This window comes from Haliotis rufescens, unplaced genomic scaffold (assembly GCF_023055435.1).
Source record: "Haliotis rufescens isolate VD_foot unplaced genomic scaffold, xgHalRufe1.0.p SCAF_23, whole genome shotgun sequence".
Taxonomy (NCBI): Eukaryota; Metazoa; Mollusca; class Gastropoda; order Lepetellida; family Haliotidae; genus Haliotis; species Haliotis rufescens.
This window is the reverse complement of record NW_025963924.1, coordinates 5127067-5143214: the sequence shown is the minus strand read 5'-3', so window position 1 is coordinate 5143214 and position 16148 is coordinate 5127067. Positions and strand designations below refer to the sequence as shown.

Sequence of the window (16148 nt, the reverse complement as noted above, 5' to 3'; positions counted from 1 at the left end):
ATCGGGAACAAATGGTTTATTAACTTCCCAACGCCCAAAATCCTCGTGGTACATGATCTATCAACTCGAAAGTTATGAGGTGTAATTGACTTCGATTCCACGCCTTTGTAAAACAGATTTCGTGATATAACTATCAGAAATACTGTTCTAAGCGGCGCTAAAACAGACTCACTCACTCACTAAAAGTACCTATCAGGCAAGACTGAACGGGACAAAAACATACGCCAATACACTTTCTTTAGACTTTTTTTACAATGAATTCAGACCGATTCATGTCTATTGTGTATTTACTCGTGATTCGTTAGTAGATCCCATCTAGGCTCTGCCGGCAGACCAAGGCATGCTGACCCTTTTCGCGAACACCTGGTGTCCTCGATTGTTTTCAATGATCCATTCGTAAAATTTTCATCACAATTTCTCATTCTTTGCAAAATATAATCTGTTTCGGTAGACTTCCACGACTGTTTGACGTTTTGAATCTACATGATACACATTCTTGAGTTAAAGTAGGAGTGGTGGTCAAAAAGTTCTAAGCCTAACAAATCCAACAATTGTGAAAGTGTTTTTAATTTTATTTTTCAACATAATGTCCCTGCTTTTTAATACACTTCTCATATCGATAATGAAGTTTTTCAATTCCAGTCAGGGAGAAGTTTTCTGAAGCCACCCTGAAAAACCCATTTACGGCCTCTTTTGGGTCACAGCGCTTTTCACGAAGGTGTTCTTTCAGTTTCGGAAAGGTGGAAATCACTTGGTGCCAGGTCTGGCGAGTATAGAGAGTGAGGAAGCTCTTCGAACCCACATTGTCGTACAGCAGCATTTGCAAGTCGAGAAGTGTGAGAAGAGGCATTGTCATAAAGTAGTAGAATTCCAGCAATCAGCATTTCTCGCCGTTTTTCTTTGACATAATCTCTCAGGCGATGAAACAAATTAGCATTGTAGGCATCGGTTATCGTCTTTTGACTCTCAACAAGGATCACATCCTTTGCATCTAATAATACAATGGCCATAATTTTCGTCACTAATCTAGAAGACTAGAATTTCTTTGGTGCCTCCTCAATTAGCTCTTAATTTTCTCTAGCAATGTCAGTTCTTTTTTCCTTAAGAACAGAATTAAGAAACTTTGGCACCCACTGAGAAGGTTGCTATCTTATTCATCTGTAAATGTTCATGATTAATAGTTTCAATGGATCCATGGTTTATACCCGTGTCGTCCAATGTTCAGCAATGGTAATGCGTCTATCTGACAGTATAAGTTTAATCTCCTTGATTGAATCAAGTTGAGGGACGCCCAGACGTAGGGTCATCATCAAGCCTTATTCTCCCAGCCTTAAACGTAGCAGTCCAACGTGTAAAAGTGGAATAGCTTGGGTGCTTTCCCCCATACACTTGTGACATGCAGTCATGAATTTCTTTGGAACTTCTTTTCTCTGAAGTAAAAAACTTGATGACTGCTCGGTACTCGTTCGTTTCCATTTCTGTTTCCATTTGGACCCTCATCACGTTCAACTGGCTTGCACTAATATACAGACGGCCTCAACAGACCAAATACACTTGCAATAAACTACTCAAATAATGCACTACATTGACTAGTTCACTTTTTTATGACCCATAGTTAAAAGTTAGTCAGGCTTAGAACTTTTTGACCAGCTCTCGTAAATGCTGTTTCAGCATTTATTTAGCAATATATCGATGGGCATAGTTTCAGATAAATCTTCGTCTTCTTCCTGTTTTCTTTGACGAGGAAGCGACTCCGGTATTAGGAAGCTACAGCACACAAGGGACTTAAATCCTGCAACCACAGACACAGGAAGTAAAACGTTAGGATCAGAGCAGCTTCAGTTTAAACTCGCGTCAAAACTAGGTAAATCTCGCAATCTTCTCTGTTTCATTTGCCACTTCTGCACCTTTCAGGCGTTAAACGCATCTGTGTCAAACAAAGTTGTGTGTTTACCGTACCGGATGATCAGACGGAACGGGGCATTTGAAGTTGGGTCGCCCAAACAAGGACAAGGTATGATAAGGGCCCTTTTTAGTCCAAATGATCTGCACTATTTAAGAAATGAGGATACTAAACTGTCGGGCAAAAGAAAGTATAGTATTACACTTGAAAACTGAATTTGACAAAATATTACGAACGTTTTCAGAACGTTACGAGGTTGGAAAAAAGTCGCCGAAACACTGCAAAGGTAAGGTCCGAAATACTGCAAAGGTAAGGTCCAAAACACTGCAAACGTAAGGTCCGAAACACTGCAAACGTAAGGTCCGAAACACTGCAAACGTAAGGTCCGAAACACTGCAAACGTAAGGTCCAAAACACTGCAAACGTAAGGTCCGAAACACTGCAAACGTAAGGTCCAAAACACTGCAAACGTAAGGTCCGAAACACTGCAAACGTAAGGTCCGAAACACTGCAAACGTAAGGTCCGAAACACTGCAAACGTAAGGTCCGCAACACTGCAAACGTAAGGTCCGAAACACTGCAAACGTAAGGTCCAAAACACTGCAAACGTAAGGTCCGAAACACTGCACACGTAAGGTCCGAATCAGTGCAAACGTAAGGTCCGAAACACTGCACACGTAAGGTCCGCAACACTGCAAAAGGAAGGTCCGCAACACTGCAAACGTAAGGTCCGCAACACTGCAAACGTTAGGTCCGCAACACTGCAAACGTAAGGTCCGCAACACTGCAAACGTAAGGTCCGAAACACTGCAAACGTAAGGTCCGCAACACTGCAAACGTAAGGTCCGAAACACTGCGAACGTAAGGTCCGAAACACTGCAAACGTAAGGTCCGCAACACTGCAAACGTAAGGTCCGCAACACTGCAAACGTAAGGTCCGAAACACTGCAAACGTAAGGTCCGCAACACTGCAAACGTTAGGCCCGCAACACTGAAACGTAAGGTCCGCAACACTGCAAAAGGAAGGTCCGAAACAAAACTGTGACACCCGTATCAAGTACATCACGATCGAATGACTATTTCTTGTTTGGGTCATTTTTAGCGCCACCATCAAACAAGGCAGTTTATTTATAAATTGTTATGTTCGTTACCAGTTGTGTTCATGTGAATTAGGAGAAGACTTTGTTCTTTTCAACACCTGCATGCTTTGATCTTACAGAAATACTTCATGTTAATTTAAGGATAAATATGTCAGAGAAGGTGTCTTTTGATATGTGTTCAGGAAGACTTTCTTAACAAACAAAACACTATCGACTCTGCTTTATGCAGAGATTTCTATTGGATATGGAAAGGGTTTCCTTGCTTTATCAACTATAGAAAACTACGGTTATAGCGAACTCAAAGGGACTGCTAATTTTAGTTCGTTATAACCGTAGTTCGTTATAAGAATATATACAGCAAAAAGTCGGGACCAAAAAAGTAAGTTCGTTATATCCGTCAGTTCGTTATAAGCGTGTTCGTTATAACCGTAGTTTACTGTATTCAGGTCTGTCGCCTAATCTGGTCTGCTTCGGAGATGTACTTAAAGACAGTACATATACCTAATAACAAAATATTTGGGGTCAATGACATGCTTATCATTGCAATTCCTCATTTCTAGTTGGTAAAAATCAGTTTTTTTAGATACTTTTATTCGTTTTTGTGTATGCCATCATGCCAGAAGTGCAGACAGTGTTAGTGTAAGACGGAAAAAATAGGTTGACATTTGAACAAGAACCCGGATGTATAAAAATATACTGGTACTCTAACGTGTCAATAAACCTCCATTAAATAATGTGCCATTAAATTCGGTTGTATCAAACGTTTAATGACACCATCCGTACGTTAACGGGCCATTAACTTATTGGAGGTTTGGGGTATAATTAACCCGTCATCAAACCAAACATGCCTAATAATACGCGCTAATATTTTGATAACATTCAGGATGCGGTGAAAAAACAAACTTTGTGTTTTGCATTTAAACACCCAAAGAGTGTAAGTTACATCGCAATGAACATCAGAAGTGACGCATTAAGGCAATGAAAGCTTGACAAATTTTCGAGTTTTGTGCCAAGGCTGGGCATCCACTGATGTCCATCAAATTCATTGCATTATTTACATTTCTTTAATATTTTGATACAAAATCACACATTGACGATTTCGAATGGGTTGGTTGGTTGGTTTGATGTTTAACGCCGCACTCAGCAATATTCCAGCTATATGACGGCGGTCTGTAAATAATCGAGTCTGGACCAGACAATCCAGATCATTAGCATCGATCCACCCAATTGGGATCGATGACATGCATCAACCAAGTCAGCGAGCCTGACCACCCGATCCCGTTAGTCCCCTCTTACGACAAGCATAGTCACCTTTTACGGCAAGCATGGGTTGCTGAAGACCAATTCTACTCCGGAATCTTCACTGGTATGCTCTTATTAAATGATGACACGTTAAAGAACATTATACACTTAAAGTACCATTAGGTAAATGGTACTTTAATGATAGCATTTTAAAACCCACAGTTTGATTGGCATTCTAGAAATTAGTGAATAAATACGAAAAACGGTGTAACAATCAACATCGAACCGTCATTAAATGCAATGACCAGAAGCTGTTACCCATAATGTTAACGTTTTCCTTTTCTGATTTTAATTCCACCATAAACCAATGAAACTTTAAGAATTTAATGATCCATTAGGGTTTAATGTACCCATTAGTTGAAGTTGTCATAAGACGGGGTCCAGGGGGCCAAAACTGGCCTCATCATAACTCATCCATTAAAGTATACAGTAAACTACGTTTAAAACGAACACGCTTATGACGAACTGACGGATATAACGAACTTATATTTTTGACCCGACTATTTGCTGTAGTTATGCGATATATATGCTTATAACGAACTACGGTTATAACGAACTAAAACTAGAGGTCCCTTTGAGTTCGTTATAACCGTAGTTTACTGTATTTCTGTAACAAAAATTCAGATCGAATCCGTTCCTTTGTAGATTTGCAGGTTTGTATTTATTCGTGTCTCGTGGGGAAATTCGCTCCGCTGTGCATATATGTTGTGGTTGGCCTTTGTTGTGTTTGTGCCGTGTTAACGTTGAATCAGATAATCCCTTTAATGCTGCTTGGATGATAGAGGTATAACTCCCGAAATATACCACTAAAACCTACATGCTAACAATACATCCTTCTTTTTCCGTCGCAGAGTTATTGTGGAATCCCAAAGGTGACATAGTCGCGTTAGAAAAATTAAAACGTTGAATAAGAAATATTTACAGTACCTCGATAGTCCGGACCCTGTTAAACTGGAAACTTCGCGTTCCGGACGATTTGTGTTGAAAACGTCTTTACACGATCCAAGTGGCCTTCCATTGATTCGTCAATGTCACCGAGAGCGTACCGTCCGGTTTAACAGGGTTTCGATGTATATGTGTATGCTGTCGCTAATGTGTCGCTAATGAATCATTGAGGTTGAATCAGTTGTCAAGGAGACTTTGATTTTGAAAATGAACCTTTTTAAGATCTGATGAGCACACGTTTCTTCTTTGCTGGTCTCAGCATGATATGAGAATATCAACACTATTTAACTCTTTTTCTTATTCATGATGACAGTTGTGTCAATTGTGACATCATCATAATAATATGAACACACAATGCCATTTAGAAAGTGGTCAAATGTAACAAACGTTATATTTCGGATAACACTTACTTTGTAAAGTACAGACTCTCGTGCTTTTGGGGGTTGAGTCCCGTCCGGGATTCGAACCCACATTACCAGAGTGGTAGTCTAGATCACGTACTTTGTGTACCCATCTGACAAGTGTGAAGAGGGGTACACAAAGTACGTGATCTAGACTACCAGTTGTCGGACTTTCATTTTGTGGAAGCCTCGATGGCTGAGTGGGTTAGATCGCTGACTTTGTGTGTTGGCCATTAGGTGCCTCACTCTGGCAGTGTGGGTTCGAATCCAAGACGGGACTCAACCCTAAAATGTACGAGAATCTGTACTTTAGTGTCACCGAGTCACCGAGTCACCGAGTCTGACCACCCGATCCCGTTAGTCGCCTCTGACGCCAAGCATGGTTTGCTGAAGATCACTTCTAACCCGGATGACAATCTTATGAGAAGCGTGATTAACTTATCACCATTAAGCGACTTATGGTGCATTAGATGCACGAATGAAAGGAAAATGAACGTTATAATCAGTGAATGAACGAGAGTATCAGCGAATGAATGAGTCAAGAGGAAGAATGGATAAGCAGATCATGAATGAATAAACGAGTGGATGAATAAATGAATGATGAAGAAATCAAAGAGAAGATATGAGTACAGAAGAGAACGATGGGATGACAGCGAAAGGGGAAATAAAATGTCGGACGACTGATAGAGCCATATTTGCGCATATTACACCTACCGTAAATAACCCAATAAATCAACGCACCTTCCCAGCCGGCTCCAGCTTCTTGCTGCTGTAGTCGCCACGTGCCGCCTGCTTCTGTTGACTTGAACTTTTCTTCTGTTCTAATTCCGATTTAACGGATTTCGCCGGCGCTTTTGTTTCAAAGTCGCCGGGCTTAATGACGCCCTTCACCGCTGGGGATTAACCTCCCTACAAACACTGCTGTCAGCTTTTTTACTTTGAATTTCTACTTTTTAATCAAGTAAAAACGGAGTTGTTTTACAATATTTTCTCATGGCACACGCTTGTATTACGGATATGCTTTTGTAAAGTAGGGCCTGTCCGAGAATTGGTAATTTTATGCAGTCAGATGTCTTAAGCAGGGTTTATGACAGTATGGAATATACGTAATGGGGTAAAGCTTGCTTATATTCATGATATTTCCTCCACCGTGGTTGTAGAGAGTGGTTGTAGAGTTGTAGAGCGTCTGCTCGGAGAGCGGAACGTTCGGTATTCGATCTCCGTCCGTGTCATACCAAAAGACGTCAGAAGATGTTATTTGTTGTTGCCCTTCTTGGCACTCGGCTTTAAGGGGCTTAAAGAAGGACTGGTCGGTTTTGAGTCAGCATATACTGTGCCTGAGTGGGGTATTCATGTTAAACTGCGGCATGGTATCTGCGGCTATAGCACTATAAAACCGGCATTGGTCAGAACAAGTAAAAGCAGACACACACACACACGTGCATGTACGTCGCTACATAAGTGTAATAAGTTTCTCTGATTACTGCTTAACCTGTTTTTGTTAGTGACGATAGGCACTGAGAGGACAATGAAATTCACAAAGTTAGTAAACTTTAGGTACTATATCTGTCAGTGTGGCGTCCGACACAACAGTACAAACAGACCAGTGATTCCATCCATTAAGATGTTCCATAACCACAACCCTTCACGTACGACGAGACAACAGAGCAGTCCGTTTTAATGCCCGTTGTGTGGTACAAGAATTAACTAGATGAATGAGCTCATACGGCAGCACCAGGATAGTGTCGAAACATCACGGCGGTTACGCGGTGCTGATGCGTTGCGTTAATCTTGCTGTAGAATACTGACGCCCATGTACAATGTCGACGCGCCGCGCTCGGGGCGGCGTTTTAGTGACTCGATTGTCTTAATCTCGACGAGCCGAGCTCTGGGATGGTGATTTACTAACGCAAATGTTTTAATGTTGACGCGTCGCTTTACTGACGCAAATGTAATAATGTCGAAGCTGCGCGCAATGGGGCGGCGTTTACCTGACGTGAATGTATTAACGTCGACGCGTTCTGGGGCGGCGTTAAGAATGATCTTATGCTCAAGGCCGTTGGAGTAGGATGATGCTACAGCACAGCAACGGGTCCACAAGCGTATTCCGTTACCTCAATTGTAATATATTACCGCCGGAAGGAAGGTACCAGTGCTATTACACGATTTACCTGTAAATCCCTTATCGTCCGATTTTTTTCAGATATGGTTCGTAAACATTACGCCCGCCTTTGAGAAATGTGAATCTCTTCTTGCTTTTTTTGTTTGTTGTTTAACGCCGCACTCAGCAATATTCCAGCTGTATCGCGGCGGTCTGTAAATAATCGAGTCTGACCAGACAATCCAGTGATTGATATCATGAGCATCGATCTACGTAATTTGGATATGATGACAATAATAATAACTGTCATGCATCAACCAAGTCAGCCAGCCTGACCGTTAGTCGCCTCAGCATGGCTTGCTGAAGACACATCCTAACCCGGAATCCCTCTTCTTGCGGTTAATATGAATTGAACAGCCATTCGATATCGAGCAACACTTATATACTTTGTATGATTGCCAACAGATTGTGTATTGTGATAGTCTTGTGACCCAGTGAAGCCAGTACATTTAGTTCAAATATGGATTCATGTCAATGCTGGCCGAGATAACCTGTGAGATTGAGGTGACATCTCATAGAATGTTCTCTAATTCGTTGGCGTGCGTGAGTATGGTTTTACGCCGCTTTTAGCAATATTCCAGCAATATCACGGCGGGGAACACCAGAAATGGGCTTCACACATTGTACCCATGTCGGGAATCGAACCCGGGTCTTCGGCGTGACGAGCGAACGCTTTAACCACTAGGCTACCCGACCGCCCCTAATTCGTTTGGGTATGATGTTACACAAGTGCAGACAGCCCAACCAGCGCTTGTAATGAGTGAGTGAGTGAGTGAGTATGGTTTTACGCCGCTTTTAGCTATATTCCAGCAATATCACGGCGGGGGACACCAGAAACCGGCTTCACACATTGTACCCATGTCGGGAATCGAACCCGGGTCTTCGGCGTGACGAGCGAACGCTTTAACCACTAGGCTACCCGACCGCCCCGCTTGTAATGAGAGCTGACTAAATGATTCCGTGGTCAGGCTCTGTGACTTGGCTGATTGCGCGTCACCTAGACCCGATTGCTTAGACAGCAAAACTTCTTTCGTTTCTCACCACCGATTGGCCCTTAAAATCAGACCGACAAAGAATTTAAAACAATAAATTATTTCATGCTATATTCGGTTCCGGTTTGTCAATATTAGAGTTGTGTTCAATTCCACTGATAAGTGAATGAGAAACACAAATGATTTGTCAATTCCTTGAAAGTGTGTTTTATCTGTTGGTCTAATGTGGAATGTGTCGCTCGTTCCCTCACTCACTCTGACGTCATCCATATTATTCTTACAAGTGATCCCAATCGTCTTAGATTCATAGCTAGTCGCATGACCACACATTATATCAACACATGAACAGTGTAAGAACCTGTCAATTTTCAGACTAATAGTTTCATGTTTGTCCCTGAGCTTGAAATATACCTGACCGCCTCCGTGGTCTAGTGGTAGGGCGTCCGCCCGGAGAGTGGAAGGTGCGGGGTTCGATCCCCGGCCGCGTCATACCAAAAGACGTTAAAAGATGGTACTTGTTGTTACCCTGTCTGGCGCTCGGCATTAAGGGGCTAAAACAAAGACTGGTCGGCTCGGAGTCAGTATACTGTGTCTGAGTGGGATATCCATGTTAAACTGCGGAATGGTATCTCAGTGAGCTAGCACTATAAATCGGCATCAGTCCGGACTAGTACAAGCAGCCACACAAACACACACATGTACATGCACGTCACTGTATAAGTGCAATAATCTTGGACGCGACGTTAAACCCCATTTCACCTCACCTGAAATATACCTAATGATACGAATGATGGAGAGAAGGATGAAAGAAGCGACAGTAAAATATCCATTGAAATCGTGTTACTGTCAGTGTTGCATCAAATGTCCAGAATCTGCAAAAACCCGATGATCGTGAGGGACCAATCATTTGATATTCGGGGCGGGGGAGCTGGAGTTTTGTCTGGAGATAAGAAATTATTTCAGTTAGTTACAGCTGAAAAAACATGTGTGCGTTTTTTTTGTAAACATGATGAGTCTCAATGTTATTTTAAACGAAACACCTTGCAACAATGTACTTTTCTTTCAATAGTCTTAATCCTAATTATTTTTTTCACCAATTTTCTGGGACATTTTTTTCGATAAAATCCCAGATTAAACTGCAATAACTCACCTACTCACATAGTTAATCTGCTTTCTGGTGCTCATTGCGAGGGATCCACTGTAAATGTTCTCAGCTCCCCTTCAAACAGATGAAACTGTATTTTATTTTCGTTATTTGTGACACGAATTATGATGTTATTAACTTTACCAGATTATACAGCTATTAACTCGCATATCCTATTTACTTAGTTTACACTTTTATTATTCCACTGCGAATATTTAACAACATGTGCATATTATTGGAGTGTTGTCAACTGAAATAAGATACTCATGTCATTTTTTTTACTATTTATGTATTCTAATCATTGTCGATTGTAATTTAATTGTTTAACAATGAACGTTACTGTGTTACATTGTTTCTTTTGAGATTCGGTAGACGCTCGTTGCATTGTTTGGACAGTGATCAGTTTTCAGAGGGTTACTATATTTTTAGATGCTGGTGTGGTGTGTAAACTTCCGGTCCGATATACCGCGGACGATGATAGTATGTTATAGAAACATGGAGAATGTTATATGTTGTGAGGGCACAATATGGAACTTTCCAGTACATGCTTAGAGCGTGTCTGCGTGTCTCTCATGCATGTTCATCACATCAGAACCAGCTTTCATGTGAGGATCGCTCATCATCCCTGATTCCCTGCCTAGCCCATCTCAGAAGCTTGACCACTGTCGCCGCTGAGTGAATATATATAATTATCACTTTTGCTAATCACCACTGTGTGGTTTGTATTTGAGACTGACCACAGCCATCATTGTATTATTATACTGTCATTGAAACACGATGCTTTCGTCAATTTCGCTGTCTCTTTCCGTCTGTGGTGTGTACTGTGCCGTATCTCTTACGGTGGCCAATTCTTGAGGATACATACGTGACGACCCTTCCACCAGTAGTACCTTACCTAAAAGCTCTGCGAATATCAATTAAAATGCGATCGTTTATAGACTGAAATTTGTGTGTTGGTAGAAAGATGTAGGTATATATTCATTTACCTACGTTTTGATACTTGCCCGTGATTGTTTTTTTCTTGATGTCTAGTAGGATTTAAGTGACACAAATATATATCTGGGGCTCCACATTTGGTGTTGTAGATCACTGTTTTAAATGGAATTTTCGTGTGCGATATTCAAGTCTTTTATGCTATCAAATCGAACAGTCGTCTAACCAACAATGTTGCCCATTTTACCATTGTCACCTAATGCAAAGCCTCATGCAGCGATATAGGAATCGGTTATGCACAGTGAGAGATCGCATGCAGTTCAGAGTATGCGAATCGTTTCGATTGAGAGCTATTGACGATTGAATAAACTATCGTATTACTATTTATTGAATTTTGGAAGTACAGTAGTAATTTTTATTCAAGCAATGTGACATTTTCAATTTTTGTAGGAGCAAATGAGAGCGTTAATGCAGATGAAAGTGTCAAAGTTGGATTTTATATCGCGCTGAATGAATGTTGATTCCCTATCTGTGGCAACTATGCGAGAATATCGCTTCCTAAGTCAATCCCTGAAAATTCATCAACGCGACTGAACACGATCTTCATACGATTGAACACGACTTCATACGACCTTCATACGACTGAACACGACTTTTCAGCTCGGCTTAAATCGTGTTATAAATTTTTGCATTGCAACACGATTTAAGCCGAGCTGCGACGTCCATACTACCGCGCGCGACCGACCACGACTAAACACGAACGAGCACGAATGAGTGCGCGACCTTCATACGTTCTAACACGATTTAAGGAAAAACGTTAAATCGTGTTCATTCGTGTTCAGATTTGTGAATGTGAGATAGGGGCTTTAGGAAAGGGTTTTGTCGCTTTTATTTGACTCTCCTACCGCATTGAGCTGACAAGTAATTTAGCGGTTATGTTGTGCTAATCACTCAGCAGCCAACTCTGTGTGTGTGTGTGTGTGTGTGTGTGTGTGTGTGTGTGTGTGTGTGTGTGTGTGTGTGGTTGCTTGTAATAGTCTATTTTATGTTTTACACAGATTACATTGTACATTGTATCCGACCTGACCAGCCCTTGTTTAACCCCTTTATATCGAGCGCCATACAAGGTAACTACAGGTACCATTTTCAAACGTCTTTTGGTAAGGCGTGGCCGGCCGTCCGCTCTCCGGGCACAAGATCTACTAGACCAGGTGGCGGTCTGCTAACATATAACCTACTACCTGTTACCGTTATAGTGAGAAGAATTATAATGGTACTTACAATACTTCAACATATATTTCAAGTGCATTAATATTAATATGGTTTTAAACAAATTGTAACAATTACAATGAAAATAAATCCTCAGATAGGATTACATTTGAATGGATATTCATCTCTGCCATCATACACAATGTACCTGTAATGAATTACTTGATATTGAATACATTATTCATAAAACTGCTTCCAACCTTTTAAGACGAGAGGTGTCATGTGTGTGTAAATGGCACCAGCTGCTGAATTTGATCACGTGACAATAACGGTATATCCAAACCAGACGAAATATGTTTGTTTCAGTGTGTGACGAACAGTTTGAAAGAAGATCAGTTTAAAACAGCAATGGCGGCAGACAATGGTGCTCATTTGCCGTATGGAGAGACTGGCACTGGCAACTATGGTGCCAATGTCGTTTCGATCTATGACAAATATCACATTTTGTTGCGATCTGAATTCTTCCTTGATGTGGCTAAGACAGTTCCATTTCCGGATAGAAACTCGGTGTACAACATCGGCGACTACGGAACTGCTGATGGTGCAGCTGCCATGACACTCCTGAAGAAACTGATAGAGTGCCTGAAGGAGCACCACGGACCTCATGTGCAGTTCCAGGTCATCTATGAAGACAAAGTGGACAATGACTTCAACTCTCTGTTCAAACGCCTCGGTGGTTTAATCCCTGATCCACAGTCGTACCTCCAGGACCTTGAGAACGTCTATGCTCTGGCTTCTGGAACTAATTTCTATAAGCAGTGTGTTCCAGCCGATTCAATGCACATAATACTCTGCATTGCTGGTGTTCATTGGCTTTCTGGAAAGCCTCCTATGAACAAAGATTTCATCTACTCTTTCCCAGGGACAGAAGCTGTTGTCAGGCAAAGGTTGGAGAAACAGGCGTCAGAAGACTGGGAGAGGTTTCTGATCTTCAGGAGTCGCGAGCTGAAGAAAGGGGGATTGATGATTGTAGCTGCACCTAGCGATAACGCAAATAGACCAGGAGGGGTGCGAATATGTTCCGAAACGCTTTTACAAACCTTGAACTCCACATGGAAGGAGTTTCGTGACAAAGGTAGGATATCAAAAACAGAATTCATCAACACGAATCTAGCATGCTTTCAGAAAAGCCTGGATATGTTGAAATCACCTTTTGAAGATCCGAATTCAAAAGTAGTTATGTCCGGATTGCGTCTACTATCAGCTGAGGTGGTCACTATTCCTTGTGGAGCCTGTGATGACTGGTTATGGCAGAAGGAGAACAAGGGTGTGGATGACAGGGCTGGATATGCCAGACGGTACGTGGCAGCTAATCGATGTTGGAGCAACAGTGCCTTCCTCACAGGCCTTTCAGAGTCAAGGAGCAAGGTGGAAAAGGAAGAAATAGTGAACGAGCTGTATGATCAGGTAGAGGAGGGCATTTGAAACATGAATCCTGAAACAGTAAAGAACGACAAGCAATTTGCCTACCTATACATTATCAAGAAATAATCAGGCTGTTCACGGATACTGACATGCTGAAGATCAGTTCTCCTGTACAGCATCTATATAGAAATGATTCACAAGGAGGCATATAGAGGCAATGCATTCTTTGGCGATAACAGTTTGGAAATATATACTGAACCAAATTAAAAACTTCACAATCCTAAAACTTTAACATTCTGACCACTTATCATTGTGGGCCCTTATTGTGTATTTTAACAGTAATGGCCACGTATTGTCTTCAGATAACACCCGTTTTTGTGCAGGTGAATCGATCAAAATCATGTGCATAGCACTATAGTGGCAAAAGTGGTTTTCACGTGCAACTGGTCACGTGGCCATAATACCGCACGTGTTTTCAGACATACTTGTTAGCAGTCATTAACAAAAAAAGAAAAACACAAGAAAACAAAAGTCTTTACGGCCATTTGTTATGCCACGCCTTTCACGTGAATGTGCCATCGGCATGTTGCAGACGGGAATGCCCGTAGCTGAAGTCGCAAGGACGAAGGGTTGTAGTCGACGGACTGTTTATGATTTACAGACGCGTCTACAGTAAACGGGTACCACCGCTGATCGCCCTCGGCCAGGTCGACCACGTGTGACGTTACATGCAGAGGATCGTCAGATTGTCTTACGTCACCTCCGAAACCGATTTTTGACGGCTACATCAACCAGAAATGAACTGTTTAGGGGTAGACAGAGTGCGCAAACTGTTCGAAACCGTCTGAGAACTGCTCACCTTCAAGCACGACGGCCATACTGCGGGTCGATTCTGACTCATTTACACAGACGTCAACGTCAATTGTGGGCACAGCAACACTTACGACGGACTCAGAGGAATTGGAATCAAGTCGTCTTCAGTGATGAATCCCGATTTAATCTTCGATTTGCTGATGGTAGGGCGAGGTTGTGGAGGCGCCGCCATGAACGTTACGCCCAGTGTTGTGTACAGGAAGTTGACAGATTTCGAGGCGGAAGTGTCATGGTGTCGGGTGCTTTCTGTGGCAATGCACGTTCCAGGCGTCTTGTCATCCGTGGCAACCTCAACGCTGCTGCTTACCGCGACCAGGTACTAGCACCAGAACTTCTGCCTTTTATGGCAGCACATGGACCCGGTTTGATCTTCCAACACGACAATGCCAGACCCCACACAGCAATGGACTGGCCGTCAAGGTCTCCCGACCTCAACCCCATCGAACACGTCTGGGATGCTCTTGGCAGAAGTCTGCGCACTCTCCAGAACCAACCACAGAATTTGCAAGATCTTGGCACCATTTTGCAGCAACAATGGCGTCTTCCCAATCATGTGTTCACAAGCATCACAAGGTCCATGCGGAAGCGTTGTGTGGCAGTTGTCAACGCACATGGTGGCCATACACGCTACTGAACTTGTGTGCCATCAGATTCTCATGCTTGGGACTTATGATTTAAACTGTTGATGTTATTACCAAATACCGTAGGTGCTTGGAACTAATTATGGTTACCACCGTTAATTAAAATCCTTCTTTGGACATTAATGATTAACAATTACCTTATCTGATACATTTGTCCGTTGTATATCATATATGGGATTACTTTTAAAAATGTGAAGTTTTTAATTTGACTCAGTATATTATGCAAATGGTTATTTATTTGGTTATGGAATGGCGATCTATCACTACCAATTACGCAAGTGATGAAAATGAATTCTGTAAAATTACTGAGATGAACGAAATTGATTTATTAAGCGATGGTGACTTTCATGCCTTGTTTTCGGAAATGACAGGAATTAAGCACCAAGACAATTGCGAATGAAAACAATGTTGTAGACTACGTGGATGTATATAACACTAATAAAACATATTTTTTAGAAATGCTGTTCATGTAAAAATACAAACAAATGAAATATTCTGATGAGGATTACTGGGGTAGCGTTTCTGCGAATTGTAAATTTAAAAAAAGGAAGAATAATAATTGTATAAGTGTTTTGCGATCTAACCTGATTTTTTAAGGAAACGAAGATAAGGACAAACATTTGACATGTTTGCATGATCACGTTCATTACTATATATGATTTCATACTTTGAAGTTTACACTGTTTCTTTCATGCTTATTGGCTGGATGGGTAGTCACGTGATCTGATATTTGGAGTTCACACACCTGTCGGAACTACTTTCCCGGGTTTTCCCGTATTCTCGATCGGTGTTTACGATCAACTCGTTTTTCTATTTTATTTTTAATCCCTGCATTTATCAGCAATATAATTTAGTATTTTTGCCTGGTCTTGTAACATTTCATCTGATTTATAAATAAATGCTTTGGTTCTGGTAATTGATGTCGTCTTGTTGCTACATGAAACAAAATGGATTGTCCTTACGGTAATTTTGGATGTGGAATGGTTATCTATCAATACTAATAACGCCAGTGATTCTGTAACAAATCTGTAAAATTACTGAGGTGAACGAAATTGATTTATTGAGCGATATTGACTTTCATGCCTTGTTTTCGGAAATGACAGGAATTTAGCACAAGAC

At 41.5% G+C, this 16148-nt stretch overlaps 1 protein-coding gene across 1 annotated transcript; it reads left to right on the top strand.

The window, feature by feature from the left end:
• Positions 1–12498: 12498 nt before the first annotated feature.
• Positions 12499–13575, top strand: LOC124116974 (farnesoic acid carboxyl-O-methyltransferase-like). Its single transcript, XM_046478640.2, has one exon. The coding sequence runs from the start codon at positions 12499–12501 to the stop codon at positions 13573–13575; it is 1077 nt and encodes a 358-aa protein (XP_046334596.2).
• Positions 13576–16148: the final 2573 nt, after the last annotated feature.

Excerpts from the sequence above, each read along its gene's own strand:
- LOC124116974 (XM_046478640.2), top strand. The coding sequence starts at position 12,499 with ATGGCGGCAGACAATGGTGCTCATTTGCCGTATGGAGAGACTGGCACT.